The 15,342-nt window shown below is 39.5% G+C and overlaps 1 long non-coding RNA gene and 1 gene segment (V, D, J or C); one reads left to right on the plus strand and one right to left on the minus strand.

Annotated features, from left to right (window-relative positions):
- LOC125908834 (uncharacterized) overlaps positions 1 to 8,406 on the plus strand; it is a 132,177-nt gene extending 123,771 nt beyond the window's left edge. Inside the window, exon 3 of the long non-coding RNA XR_007453447.1 lies at positions 6,308 to 8,406. This is a non-coding gene — a long non-coding RNA (uncharacterized LOC125908834). The remainder of the gene's footprint in view (positions 1 to 6,307) is intronic.
- The window catches only part of LOC125910333 (T cell receptor delta constant-like), a 168,017-nt gene extending 154,240 nt beyond the window's left edge, over positions 1 to 13,777 (minus strand). The window contains 2 exon segments of the C gene segment in view: positions 13,380 to 13,415; positions 13,594 to 13,777. Coding sequence covers positions 13,380 to 13,415; positions 13,594 to 13,777 — 220 coding nt within the window.
- Positions 13,778 to 15,342: the final 1,565 nt, after the last annotated feature.

Genomic DNA, 15,342 nt, shown 5'->3' on the forward strand with positions numbered 1-15,342 from the left:
GATGTGTTTTAGTTGATTGGATTCATGGTCTTATTGATGTGGGAATTGTCCCCTCTTTACTAGCTGAAATCTTTTCAGTCTGGCTCCTGAACCTTTGTGACATGGCCTCTGTAATCTGTGATAGCTTCTAGTTTTCTGGGAGAAGATATTCTAGGCTCATTTATACACTTTCTTCCCCAGCGATGGAATCAACTATCTGTGATTAATGATAGATGTATTTTCTCCTTCCAGTTCTAATGTTCTTCTTATTTTACTGCAGTCATTAAGACATTTAGTGAAATGTAGAATAGAAAGAATAATATTGGAAATCTTTCTCTTTTTCAAGTCTTTAAGGGAATGCTTTTAATATCTCACTTTGAAAACAAATTCAAAGATTCCCTTGTTCAGGGTAAGGAAGTTCCCTTTTCTTTGTAGTTTGTGAAGAGGTTTTAATTAGACATACATGTTAAACTTGACCAAATCACTTTTCTGCATTTAGTGAGATAATTTTATAGTTACTGTCTTTATGTGTGGTATGTTGCACTTATATTTAACCTTCCTCATACTCCTGGGGTGAATCTTAAATGATCATGGTGTATTAGTGTTACTTTTCAATATTCAATGCTGGTTTGATAATATTTTTAGGAGCAGTCATTGTTTTTAATAGGTGATATTGGTCTATAATTGTACTTTGTCATCTACCTGTGTTTATTATTGTCATTGTGGTCCTCTTGGTCTCATAAAATGTGTTGAGTAGTACTCTTCCTGTTTTTATTTTTCTCAGTAGTCAGGAATGGAAATTATTGGTCTTGGGTTTGATGTAACTTGCTTGTGAAACACCATGTTTTTTTTAGAGTTTTAAATTTCTTTAATTTGCCTGTAAATTCAAGTTTTCAATTTTTCTTTCCAGTTTTGTTGGATGACAAATTTTAGAAAGTCTTACTTTTTGTTTAAGTTTTTAATTAATTTGTATGGATTTATTTCTGCCTTCTTATGATTATTTAAATTTTTACTGTGTCTGTAGCTACAGTCTTCCTTTACACAATATTTTTCTATGTTCTTTATTTCCTTGATAAATTTTATTAGAGAATGGTCCATTTTCTAATTATTTTCAAAGAACCATTTTAAATGGATTCTTTCCTTTGCTTCTTTGTCTCTACTGCCTTAATTCTAGCACTGATTATTACTATTTTTATCCTCCTACTTCTGTTGTCTACTCTTACTCTCTTTTAAAACATTAAAAAAAACTTTTTTTATTTTTATTTATTTTTGAGACAGAGAGAAAGACAGAGACAGAGTGTGAGTGAGGTAAGGCCAGAAAAAAGGGAGACACAGAATCCGAAGCAGGCTCCAGGCTGTGAACTGCCAGCACAGAGCCGGACACGGGGCTTGAACTCACAAACCGCGAGATCATGACCTGAGCCCAAGTGGGACACTTAACCGAGTGAGCCACCCAGGTGCTCCGAGGATTCTTTTTATTTGTATTTGTTATTTTTGTAATTTGGAAATTATTTGTTCATATCCATTGCATTTATTAAGATTGGTACAATTTTTCTCTAATTTCTTTGTAATAATTTTCTTAACGTTTATTCATTTTTGACACAGAGAGAGATAGAACATGAATGGGGGAGGGTCAGAGAGAGAGGGAGACACAGAATCCGAAACAGGCTCCAGGCTTTGAGGTGTCAGCACAGAGCCGGACGCGGGGCTCAAACTCACAGATCGCGAGATCATGACCTGAGCCAAAGTCGGATGCTTAACCGACTGAGCTGCTCAGGCGCCCCTGTAATATTTTTTAAAGGAGATTAAAAAGTTTGTTCGTAAAAGATCATTGTCCCAGACTCCACTACTGATTCTTAACCAGATAGGTAGGCAGCTGAATGTTTATTTTGGCAGCTCCTAAACTCCTTGAACTAATCATGTATCTGGGCTCTCACAACCCCACAACTCATTATCACCCTGATATATCTTTAAAAAGAAACCATAAACCTCTGTGGCTTTTTTCCAGGATGTTTCTGGGAAGTATTTCAGAAAACCCTGAAATCCTGGCGGCTGAAATTGTCACTCGGGAGAGTCACACATGGCATGAGTATCAAAGGATGAACCTTTATAACCACTGTTATAGAGGGAATCGTATCCAAAGGAATGAAAATGAAGTGGGGACCTTCTAATAAAGAGGTTTACAAGCCTGGGATTGGGTCTAAGGCAGGCATTGGGACAATTGCGCTTGCAGAAGAAGGAAAAGATTTGCTCACAGACTTCCCTAAACTTTAGGAGAATTTTAAAGAGATTTGGCCTCAACTACCTCAATATTATTCAGGCTTCTAATTTTCATCCTTATTCCTTTTTTGTCCTAAGTTCAGGCCTCTCACGCACCCCCAGAGAGTGTCAGCATCTTCTCATTGTTCTGAGACTTGTGTTAGTGGCACGATTGCCCCCTGGAGGCCAGACAGAGGAGCAGCCTCCTTAAAGTATTCTAGGCCAGTGGTTCTCAGGGCTGGGGGTACATTAGAATGGATAGAGGAGTTGTAACAAAAAGTGCTAGGTCCTGAACACCTAGACCACTGGGGATGTGGGACACATTCTAGTATCACTTTATTAACATTTACAATTGAGTGAAAAACTAAAAATAAAATGAAAGCAACTGCTCTGAAATAAATCTAAACATATCCAGAAGCAAAATTACTCATAGTAAGTAGCAGGGTAAATAAAAGGTGTCAGGGGATAGAAAAAAGGAGATATTTTACCTGTAGGTTTACCTGTATGTTTACCAGTCTGGGAGGTAATCCGTTTTAGCCAATCTCCCCCTGGGACTTAGAGTTTGAGTGTGACGGATTTTTGGTGTATATTTGTGATGTGCCCACGAAGGTACTCATTTTCATATATAAGTTGATTGCTGATTATCCAAGTTGGCCTCCTAATTCTTAGACCTTACTTTTCACTGTTTTCCCTGGGTTCTGGTTGGCTGGAATATTAATAGGGGCCAACATCACTGAGCTCTCAACTGAAACTTGATCAAGAGCTTGACCTCAGTGCCAAGACTAGCATTATGAGAGTTCTACTTCAACACCAGCACTAATTTAAATTTTATATTTTCAAATCATAGCATCACAAAAATTAGAATTAAGGGCCTCATGAGGCCCTCTAGCCAAACTTCCTTATTTTCAACATCTGAAAAGTCATAAGAGCCTTTCAGTTTTGGTGAACAAGCAAGCAAGCAAGCAAACAAACAAACAAATATAAAGTACAGCTACTCTACTTTAGTACCTTCTTCTCTATCTTTATTGCCTGGCCCTCTCATACTCTGATCTCATGGGATACAAGAACTCCAAGAATTCTCAGTTTGCATTACCTGGGAATTCTTTCTATTTCTAATCATATACATAGAATTTTCCTTGCACTGTCTCTATCTAAAAGAAGCAAAACACTGTTAGTAGTCCTACTGACTTTGTCTAAGTTTTTTTCTGGGAGTTTTTATTTATGGATGTAGAAACATAGTGGATGTAGAACAGTTGGGAACAGGTGGAAGGAAGAGAGAAACACCTTGAAATACCTGTCAGGTCTGTGCCCGATGGCGAGACTTTAAGTTATAAAGTGACTTTCTGCATGATCCTGACTTCCTGGTGTGCATCAGGGAGGGAAAGCTGGCAGTGTTTCTAGATACAGCTCTATCTGCTCTATATTAAGGGTTAACAGAAATCCGGACTTTAAGGATACTGCTAGTGAAGTCTTAGAAGGAAGCAAAGAATATGTCATTGGGAACTGGAGGAAGGGAATCCATGTCAAGAGTTGCAGAAAAATTTTGAAATTGCCTCCTATAGTTACACGGAAGCTGAACTCGGTTGTAGAGCTGGGGAGATTTCAAGCAACGTATGAAGGTTCCACCTGGTTTCTTCTTGCTGCTGAAATGAAGAGAAGAGAGATAAATGGAGGAAAGAATTGTTAAACAAAATGGAACCAGGACTGGATGAATCTGAAAGTTCTCAATCTCTTCAAATGGAAAGAGGTGCTAAAATTAAGATAGAGTGAAAAAACTGACAGTGTGACTACATAACTTTTCATCAAACCTCAGAAGGATTGAGGGGTGGGAGTATTCAGTCACATAAGGAGCTCTTTCAAGAGATTTGGATGTGACTCCCAAGCAAATGATAGGACTTCTAAGAAGCTTAAGAGATTGGTCCCTCAGCCATCAGAGCATGGGCCACAGGTGCAGTTTTTCTGGAAAGGACCTGTGGATGTGGCTTTTTTCGAAAAGAGTAAATTTCATTAAAACCACGGGAGACTCAGGAGGTGTTTGAGAAAATGATTTCAGCAGAAACACTACCAGCTTGGATTGAAAGGGACAGAATACAGAATAAAAGGAGGAGGTCAGACCCCTAAAACTCTACTGGCAGGAAGCAGGTTTATAAAACTACTCAACTGCATCCATGTGTTACCTTTCGTGAAAGAAAAGAGATGACTCTGAGGGCAGATGTAAAAGCCAACGGATCACCGTTGAGAATTATTTCCAGGCCTTAAATCGAATCAAGGAACTCCTACGGTTTGCCCAGCTTTATTTCTGCCTTTCATTTCCCCCTCTTTTGGACCCAAATGTCTATAGCTATTAACCTGTGCCTTCCTGGTCATATGTGATCTAACACTGTAATCTAGATGTGTTGGGGCAGGTCGCTTGTTTTGCAGCTTGACAGATGGAGAGGAATTGTGCCCCAGGAGCTGTACTTAACAGATGACACCCAGGAGCTGCATTTGGACTTGGACATCATTTATGATGTGATTTTGTAAGAGATCTGACTATATGAGATGAGACTCTTGGGTTCATTGGGAGTGTTTGTGAATGAATGTATTTTGCAAGTAGAAGGAATATTAATTAATCTTTGGGAGTCAGATGGTGAACTAAGGTAGAGAGATAAATTCCTGCCTCCTGGTGTCCATGCCTTTGGCTAATCCCTTCTTTTGAGTGTAGGAGGGACCTGTGACTTGCTTCTAACCAATACAATATGCAACGGTGACGGGCTAGGCCTCTGCTTTTTTGTTACATTAGGAAAGTTTTCTGAATTAGCTAAGATGAGAGATTCTCCTTGCTGTCTTGGGGACATAGGCAGCATGTTGAAAAGGCCCAAAGAAAGTGCAGGAGACCACTAGGAACTCTGGGCAACCTCTAGGAAAAGAATTGTTTATGAGGATACATTGGAATGTGAGAAAGGACCTTGTAAACTATGAACAGTGATACAAATGTATTAGGCAGCTTTTAAGTTTTCAAAAGGAACAGATGATAGGTGTGGTATAAATATTTGTTGAATAAATGAATTAGAGGGTAAAATGCATTCTCAAAACAAAATTAATAAAAACAATGGTTAGCTGAACCATTGCCCCCTTTTAAAGTTATAATATTATTCCTTACTGAGTCTTACTATCTTTCACAAATCTGGGAGTTTTGTGTCTTCATTCTTCTTTTGTCCTAGATACATGTCTTGTTGAGAATAAAATCAGATGGAGAGTAAATGGAAGAGACACAGTGTCATGTGTAGGTGATAAATAACATCACTTACTTTTTTCATACATGCATCAGATCTTTATTCATTTGTTGAATAATTCAGACAAAGTCCTATGCTTCTTGATGATTTTATTCTGGTGGATAGACAGATAAAAAATATGCCATCAAATATATAATGATGTCTGCTAATGATGACTGCCATGAAAAAAATGTGAGACAGGGTAAGGGGAAAGAGGGATGTGTTGCTTGAGTACTAACTATATAGGGTTGAAGGAAAGACGTCTATGATGAGGTAGCATTTGAGCAGTGATCTGAATGATGGGTGAAGGCAACATTTGAAGCAAGACTACTCTTGTAAAAATATCCAGAGGTGGAAGCCTGCTTGGGGCACTCAAGGAACTATTCTAGGGGGTAAGAGTGATCCCAGTAGAGGAAGAAAGGTGGAGGAAGATGGGAAATATTCAGTAAACTTGAGAGTCTTCTACTTGTCATGTTCTGTGTCATGTTGGGAATATTGAGGTGAAAGAGACATAATCCTTGCTCTCAAGAAATTGAGTATCCTAGAGGAAGCAGGCAATAAGTACAAAATTATGTAAGGAGATAAGTGCTATTCTTATAGATAAGTACAAATATCATAGGGGGCCAGAGGAGAGAGACTTTAAATTTGCCCAGAAGATCAAGGAAGGCTTGAGAGAGAACAAGTCAGAGGGCAATGAGGAGGAGGTGGTTATGAGGTTGGAAACTCCAAACAAAGAGAAGGGTAGAGGGAAGGATAGAGACGAGAGGTGTGTTAACTCATGATATTTCCTGAATTCAGTATTTTGGTAATTCCAGGTCTACGTTGGTGACAGATGTGTCAGGAGATGAGGCAGCTAAATGCGAGTCATATGTGGGCTGTGCCAGGCTAAGTCTAAAGAGCTGTGAGAAGTGAAGTAAAATACCTAAATCTGCCTTTTACGCAGAGCTGTAAGGTAAGACAGTATCACTAATTAAAACAAGAAAATATGGAAGCAGAAGAGCATGAAGTAGGGGAGGTGAAAAGATTATGGGTTTTAGACTTACACATTTTATATTGCTCAAGGGTCATCTGACCCAAAGGCTGTGGGCTGCATACATAGGTCTGGAGCAAAATCAAGGTTAGAGGCATAGTCACTGGCACACAGGTATTAGTTTCTCTGTCCAGGTGTGGACAGAGAATTAGACTAAGGTTGGAGCCAGAAAAACAGCAACATTTAAGGCAGGAAATAGAGGAGAATTGACAACAGGAATCCCATAGTATCATTGACCTTACAGTGTTTTAAAGTTTTATTTATAAGCCTAACTGGCCAAGTGGAAAGTGAACTTATAGGAAATAATTATAGCTCATCTTTTTTTGTGTGTTTGTATTCCCAGAAACTGTCCGGGTGCTTTGTACATGGGATACTTAATGTATGTGTATTCAAATGAATTCATGAATAATTAATTAATGAAGGACTCTCTGGCTTGACGTTTCTGTTTGGTGCTTCCATCTTTTAGTGTGACATTTCATAGCAATTGTTCTATGTGTCTTTTTATTTTCATTACTTTTTTTATTGTACAAGGAACCCACATTTATTTAAGAAAAATTAGAAAAAGGAAAGCTAAAACAATTACCCTGAATTCCACTGCTGGGAATAACTATTATTAACATTTCATGTCTATCTTTTGGATCACTACTATCAATAGAAGTACAATGTGAGCCACATAAATATATTACATTTTTTAGTAGCCAAATTGAAAGAAACTATAAATAAATATATAAAATTAATTTTAAAAATATATTTTATTTAACCTGGTAATCTCCAAATATCATTTCAACATTGGTTCATAAAACTATTAATAGGATTGTTTACATTCTTTTCTTTATACTAAGCCTTTGAAACTTTGTGTGTATTTTACACTCACAGCACATTTTAATTTGGATTCATCACAATCCCAGTGTTTAAGAGCCACGTTAGCTAGTGGGCCATGTATGGATAACACAGTTCAAAGTTCCTTTTGATGTATACATAATGATATGACTATACATAAAATTGTAATTCTCCCTCCACAACATGCAGGTCATAAGAAATCTATAGTTTTATAAGCATTTTATAATAAATGTTTAATTTTCAAACAGTTTTGGATTTACAGAAAAGTTTTGAAGATAGTACACATAATTTCCATACTGCATACCCAGTTTCCCTTACGATGAACATCTTAAAATAGTACATTTGCCACAATTAATAAATAATACTGATATATTATTGGCTACAGTTCATACTTCAGTAGTTTTACTTTGATTGCCTAAAGTTCTTCATCTCCTGTGGAGTCCCCCAAGGAAACTACATTACATTTAGTTTTCATATCTCTTTAGGCTCCAGTGGGCTATGACAATATCTCAGATTTTTCTTCTTTTTTAAAATTTTTTTTCAAATTTAAGTTTAAATTTTATTTTATTTCTTGTAAACTTTTTTTCATGTTTGTTATTTATTTTTGAGAGACAGAGACTGACAGAGCATAAGCGGGAGAGTGTCAGAGAGAGAGGGAGACCCGAATCAGAATCCGAAGTAGGCTTTGACTCTGAGCTGTCAGCACAGAACCAGCACAGTTGAAGCTACAAAGTGTGAGACCATGACCTGAGCCGAAGTCAGGTGCTAAACCGACTGAGCCACGCAGGTGTCCTAAAGTTTATTTTATTTTAGAGAGAAAAAGAGCAATGAGCAGAGGACAGAGGCTGAGAGAGAGAGAGAGAGAGAGAGAAAGAGAATTGCAAGCAGGCTCCATGCTCAGTGTTGAGCCCAATGCAGGCTCATTCCCACAATTCTGAGATCATGACCAGAGTCAAAATCAGGAGTTGGATGCTCTGGGAATGCATGCTGGTGCAGCCACTCTGGAAAACAATATGGAGGGTTCCTCAAAAATCTAAAAATAGAACTACCTATGACCCAGCAATTGCACTACTAGGCATTTATCCACGGGATACAGGTGTGCTGTTTCGAAGGGACACATGCACCCCCATGTTTATAGCAGCACTATCGACAATAGCCAAAGTATGGAAAGAGCCCAAATGTCCATCGATGGAGGAATGGATAAAGAAAATGTGGTATATACATACAATGGAGTATTACTCGGCAATCAAAAAGAATGAAATCTTGCCAGTTGCAACTACGTGGATGGAACTGGAGGGTATTATGCTAAGTGAAATTAGAGAAAGACAAAAATCATATGACATCACTCATATGAGGACTTTAAGAGACAAAACAGATGAGCATAAGGGAAGGGAAACAAAAATAATATAAAAACAGGGAGGGGGACAAAACAGAAGAGACTCATAAATATGGAGAACAAACTGAGGGTTACTGGAATGTTTGTGGGAGGGGGGGTGGGCTAAATGCATAAGGGGCACTAAGGGAGCTACTCCTGAAATCATCATTGCACTATATGCTAACTAATTTGGATGTAAATTTTAAAAAATAATAAAAAAAAAAAGAGTTGGATGCTAAACCAACTGAGGTACCCAGGCACTCCTCATTTTTCTTATTTTTGATGATCTTGACAATTTTTAGGAGCATTGGTTAGACGCTTTGCAGAATGTCCCTCAATTAGGATTTTTCTGATGATTTCCTCATGATTAGACTGGGGTTATGGGTTTTGGGGAGGAAGATCACAGAGGTAACATGCCATTTCTCTTCACGTCATATCAAGATGACATGCTATCAACATCTCTGGTGATGTTGACCATGATCAGCAAGCTAGGCTGGTATTTGACAGGTTTCTCCACTGTTGCTCGTTTTCATTTTTTAAAAAACAATCTATTCATTCATTTTGAGAGAGAGAGAGAGAGAGAGAGAGAGAGAGAGAGATAGTGAGCAGAGGAGGTACAGAAAGGTAGGGAGAGAGAGAATCCTAAGGAGGCTCTACACTGACAGTCCAGAGCTCAGTCTCCCAAGCTGTGAGATTGTGACCTGAGCCAAAATCAAGAGTCAGATGCTTAATGGATTGAGTGACCCAGGTGCCCCAATCCACTGTTGCTCTTTTGTCACCCTTTCCATACTGTCCCTTTTGGAAGGAACTCACTACGTGCAGCCCACACTTGAGGAGTTGGAAATGTGGAGTATCTATATAAATTATTTAGAATTCTAAAGCATGGGAAGTTTGTCTGTTCTGCCTCACTTATTTATTCAATAATTTATTTATATCAGTGACTCATGGATATTTATTTTATACTTTGGGTTATTACTCAACATGACTTTATTTTGTTGCTTCAATTGTTCCAGCTTTGGCCACAGAGAGCTTTTTTAGTTGACTCTGATGTCCCCTAACATAGCCCCATCATAGGTGGTAGTGGTTCTTTTCTTTTTTTTCTTCCTTTCCTTTCCTTTCCTTTCCTTTCCTTTCCTTTCCCTTTCTTTCTTCTTTCTTTCTTTCTTTCTTTCTTTCTTTCTTTCTTTCTTTCTCTTTTAACACTTCAAAATACTTCAGATTCATCTGGCATATTCCCTGTCCCAGCCCTAGAATCAGCCATTTCTCCAAGGAACCCTGGTTCCTGGTATTGAAAACTGGTATTAGAACCCAAGATATGAGATCTAGGCATGCTCATTGCTTCTGGGCTATCCTCAGAAACATAAAAGATGTGACCTAGATTTTGAGAGACAGTGAGTTCAAAAGGTAGAAATGGGGAGGAAACATATTTCTGGAGAAGCAACTAGCAGGAGCAGGATTTGAGATTTGGGAAAAGGACAGTCTCACAAGGAATCCAGAAGTCTTAAGCAAACAAGATTCTTTGGAGGGACACAGTAGGGAGATTAATCTGGCAGCAGTAAGCAAGGTGACCCTGAGCAGAAGAGTCTGAAAGGGGAGAGAACAGTTAAATGTTCAGTGTAATAACAGGTACAGTGTTAAATTTGTCCCTTCCCCTTACCACCCTGGATGATGTGGGAGGAAAGGGCTGAACAACTGATCTAATCTGGACAGTCTGAGGAGTTGTAACCTGTCTCCCCTGCAGCAAGCCAGGAGTTTTATTTTTTATTTTTTTTATTTATTTATTTATTTTTTTTTATTTTTGAGACAGAGAGAGACAGAGCATGAACGGGGGAGGGGCAGAGAGAGAGGGAGACACAGAATCGGAAACAGGCTCCAGGCTCCGAGCCATCAGCCCAGAGCCTGACGCGGGGCTCGAACTCACGGACCGTGAGATCGTGACCTGGCTGAAGTCGGACGCCCAACCGACTGCGCCACCCAGGCGCCCCAAGCCAGGAGTTTTAAAAAGTAGTATTGAACTATTTTGTTTGGTTAATTTGTTTCACCCAATGTTGTCTATATTAGTGTTTCTAGTTAGGTCTCTTTTGATTGCAAGTGATAGAAAGCCTTTAGGTTGTTCTCTATCATTTAGAGTCTGTTATGATTTGTTCCCCTCTCTCCTTTTTTTCCTTTATCCCCTTCCTATATGTTCACCTGTTTTCTTTCTTAAATTCCACATATGAGTGAGGTAATATGGTATTTGTCTTTCTCTGAGTGACTTTTTTCACTTAGCGTAATACATTCTAGCTCCATCCACATCGTCACAAATGGCAAGATTTCTTTTTTCTTTTTTCTTTTTTTCTTGATGTCTGAATAATATTCAATTGTATATGTCTACCATCTCTCCTTTACCCATTCTTCAGTCGATGGACATTTGGGCTCTTTCCATAGATTGACTATTGTGATAATGCTGCTATAAACATCAGTGTCCAGGTATCCCTTCAAATCTGTATTTTTGTATCCTTTGGGTAAATTTACCTAGTAATCAATTGCTGGATCATAGGGTAGTTCTAGTTTTAACTTTTGGGGAACCTCCATATTGTTCTCCAGAGTGGCTGCACCAGTTTGCATCCCCACCAAAAGTGCAAGAGGGCTCCCCTTCCCTCACATCCTTGCCAACACCTGTGTTTCTTGTGTTATTAATTTTAGCCATTCAGACAGGTGTGAAGTGGTATCTCATTGTGGTTTGATTTGTATTTCCCTGATGATGAGTGATGTTGAGCCTCTTTTCATGTGTCTGTTAGCCATCTGGACATCTTCATTGGGAAAGTGCCTGTTCGTGTCTTCTGCTCATTTCTTAACTGGATTATTTGTTTTTTGGGGTGTTGAGTTGATTAAGTTCTTTATAGATTTTGGATACTAACCCTTTACCAGATATGTCATTTGCAAATATCTTCTTCCATTTCATAGATTTTGTTGATTGTTTCCTGTGCTGTGCAGAAGCTTTTTATCTTGATGAAGTCTCGAAGGTTCATGTTTCATTTTGTTGCCCTGGATCTGGCAATGTGTCCACTAAGAGGTTGCCACAGCTGATGTCACAGAGGTTTCTGCCTGTATTCTCCTGTTGGATTTTGATGGTTTCCTATCTCACATTTAGGTCTTACATCCGTTTTGAATTTATTTTGTGTGTGGTCCAGAAAGTGGTCCAATTTCGTTCTGCAGGTTGCATCAGTCTTCCCAACACCATTTGTTGAAGAGACTATCTTTTTCATTGGACATTCTTTCCTGCTTTGTCACAGGAGTTGACCATATAGTTGTGGGTTCATTTCTGGATCATTTATTCTGTTCCACTGATCTATGTTTTTGTGCCAGTGCCATACTGTCCTGATGACTATAGCTTTGTAATATACCTTGAAGTCCAGAATAGTGATGCCTCTACTTTGCTTTTCTATTTTCAGGATTGCCTGGCTATTTGGGGTCTTCTGTGATCCACACAAATTTTAGAATTGATTGTTCTAGCTCTGTGAAAAATGCTGGGGTATTTTGATAGGGATTGCATTAACACACATGCCCTTCACTGGCGGACTTCCCTTCCTTGTCATTGTTCCCACTGCCCTTGCTTTGCATCCTGGGATCACCTCCCAACTAAACGACTTGTACTTGAATCCTTATCATCTTCTGGAGGAACACAAGTGAAGACAGATGGGATGCACAACTGAAAAATCCCAAGTAGCTCTCTAATCACTGCAGAGTCCAGACCTCAAACAATGTTAAGGGATCTCGGTTTCATTCTCTCTCTTTTCAGGATCATGCTCTTCCTTTGTGGTGGGAAGAGGGCTGCTAACAGCTGTAGGGTTATATCCTAGCCTCTTCCATCCCCAGCCGTATTCCCAAGAGTTTCATATTAAGTTTTGGGATGTAGACTTGGGGCAGGTACCCATTCTTGAAACAATCATTGTGGTCAGAGAGATGAATTATGTTAATTGGTCAGGGAGTCCAAGGCTGGGGTCAGCCCATCTAAACCTCAACATGGGGTAGGAGGATGCGTGGCTTGGTTATCCAGGGAAAATCCAGGTGTGGTCACCAGACAAGGAGGGATGGATGTTGGGTAGCAGAAGAGACAGATGCATATCCTGATTGGTTATGGGATTATGCGATGAAAATACTCGTGAGACTGGGATTTTGTAACCACATCTCTTCTTTTGATACCAGATGTGGAAAGATTGTTGCTAGAACATTCATCAACTTCCTCTCTAGACCCACCAGTGCCACCCACCCTGTCTTCTGTTTACCTTTTCCTGTTCTGTGGGTTGTTTTCTCCTAAGCTCCTGGAGCAGGTGGCTGTTTCATGCTGAGCCCAGGGGGTTTTTGTAAGGCTCTCCCCGTCACTCCTCTCACCGTGCAGCTTCTCCAACAGCACAGAAATAGACGCCTGAGTCTGTAGGCATCAAGCCTGTGATGGTGAGACTTAGGGCTTTGTTTCCTTTCTGATGAGATACAGAATATCGTCCTTTCTTGGTGTTTGTGCTAGTAGAATAAAGATTAATGATTTCAGTCATCTTTCCATTGGGAAGCTGTCGAAACCAGCTCATCACATAGTAAGTATAGCTGAGTGTGAAACTACAGTGCAAGGTCACAGATTCTCCCTCTTGTTTATTCACTGTACCTGGAGTTTGAGTGACGCTCTGTGTATTGCTGGAACCTGTAGAAAAGAAGAAAAAATAACTTAGTTGTTGACATTGCTCCCAAGAAAGCTGTCACAAACAGGCCAGTTTTCACCCAGAAAACAAAGTGGAGAAAGGCACAGTCAAGTTATCTTCTAACTTCTTGCCCAAACCTCCTCCCTTGGGCCTCAGCTGCAGGGGTGGTGGGCTCCTTACCGAAGAGGATGAAGGCCACCACTGTGCACAAGAGAGCAGGCAGTCCAGACTGCATGTTGGGGCCCTTCCTGCTGGTGAAATGGCTCTTGTTCTGCCTGCCACCTGTCAGGCCCTTTGCAGTGTCCCTGGAGCTGGGTGGCTCTGTGGTCTTGCTTCTATAAAGCTGGCAGCGGGCCTCCTGCATACGTAAGTTTAGTCACACTTCCTGCTGTCTGTGTCTGCTTCCTGCCTCTCTTCCTCCAGGCCTCTCTTGTCTAATTGATTGACAACATGTCATGTGTGATTTATCATGAAATTTGTCCAATGTGGACATAACCAAAAGGGAGAAGTAGACATAAAATCCAATCATAATCTCATTACCCAGGGGTAAATGCTGTTAACATTTTGTTGCATTTCTTTCAGTATTTTTAATGCAAATATGCATACTCTCGTGGAATTGGGATCAAGTTAAAAAAACTTTTTTGTGTTGAACATAATGTGTATGAATATGCCACCATGTCATTCAATTGTACGTGAAAATGTGATTTTTACAGCTTCACACTACTCTGCTGTGTAAGTGCAATTTGTTTCAACATCATTGTTTGACATTGTATTGTTTACTTTTTGGACTATTTTAAATAACAATCGGTGGGCATTGTAAATATAAGTCTTTGCATTTCTGAAAATTTATATTTATGTTAACCTTGCTATTTCAAAGCTTTTAATTACGGAAAACTCAAACATCTACCAGAGAGAAGAGTGCAATAAAAGAGCGCGTATTCATTGTGTAGGTTGCACAATTATCAAGTCTTGGCCAATCTCGCTCATCTACACTAGTATCACTCTGAACATCTATACCTCTTCCAGTTCTGGTTCAATTAAAGCAAATCCCAGACATCATGTGGTTGTGTACTTTACTCAGAGACATGTAATGTCAGATTGTCTTCTCGGGTGTGTGTGTGTATGTGTGTTGTTAGTGACAGTTGATAAGCTATGTCTAGATTTGCAAAATAATGACATTCTAATTATATCATTTCTACTTCATTTATTTATTTTATTTATTTTTTAACGTTTACTTATTTTTAAGAGACAGAGAGAGACAGAGAACGAACAGGGAAGGGCAGAGAGAGAGGGAGACACAGAATCTGAAGCAGGCTACAGGCTCTGAACTGTCAGCACAGAGCCTGACACAGGGCTCAAACCCACGAACCCTGAGATCATGACCTGAGCTGAAATCGGATGCTTAACTGACTGAGCCACCCAGGCGCCCCTCTACTTCATCTATTAACTGAAGTATTTCTATGAAGATAATGTTTTCTTGTCAAATAATTGGTTAACTTTGAGGTTAAGTGTAAGATACTTTCCGTTCATTTATCAGTTTGTAGGATAATAAGCTGATTCCCCTCAAGGGTGACCAAACCATCCCTGCTTGCCTGAGATGGAGCCATTTCTCAGGACAAACACCAAAATAGTCCCAAGAAAATCCCAGGCAACCAGGATAAATCCCCAAAAGTAATCAAAGAGGACTCTTTTCGGAACTCATGGATTATAACATACTTGATATGTTTTAGTTGGTTGGATTCATGGTCTCAGTGATGTGGGAATTGTCCCATCTTTACCAGCAGAAATCTTTTCAGGCTGGCTCCTGAGCCTTTGTGACGTGGCCTCTGTAATCTATGATAGCTTCCTAGTTTTCTGGGAGGAGAACACATTCTAGGCTCACTTGTACACTTTTCCTCTTCCAGAAACGGAATCAGCTATCTGTGATTA

Source organism: Panthera uncia (assembly GCF_023721935.1).
Source record: "Panthera uncia isolate 11264 chromosome B3 unlocalized genomic scaffold, Puncia_PCG_1.0 HiC_scaffold_1, whole genome shotgun sequence".
Taxonomy (NCBI): Eukaryota; Metazoa; Chordata; class Mammalia; order Carnivora; family Felidae; genus Panthera; species Panthera uncia.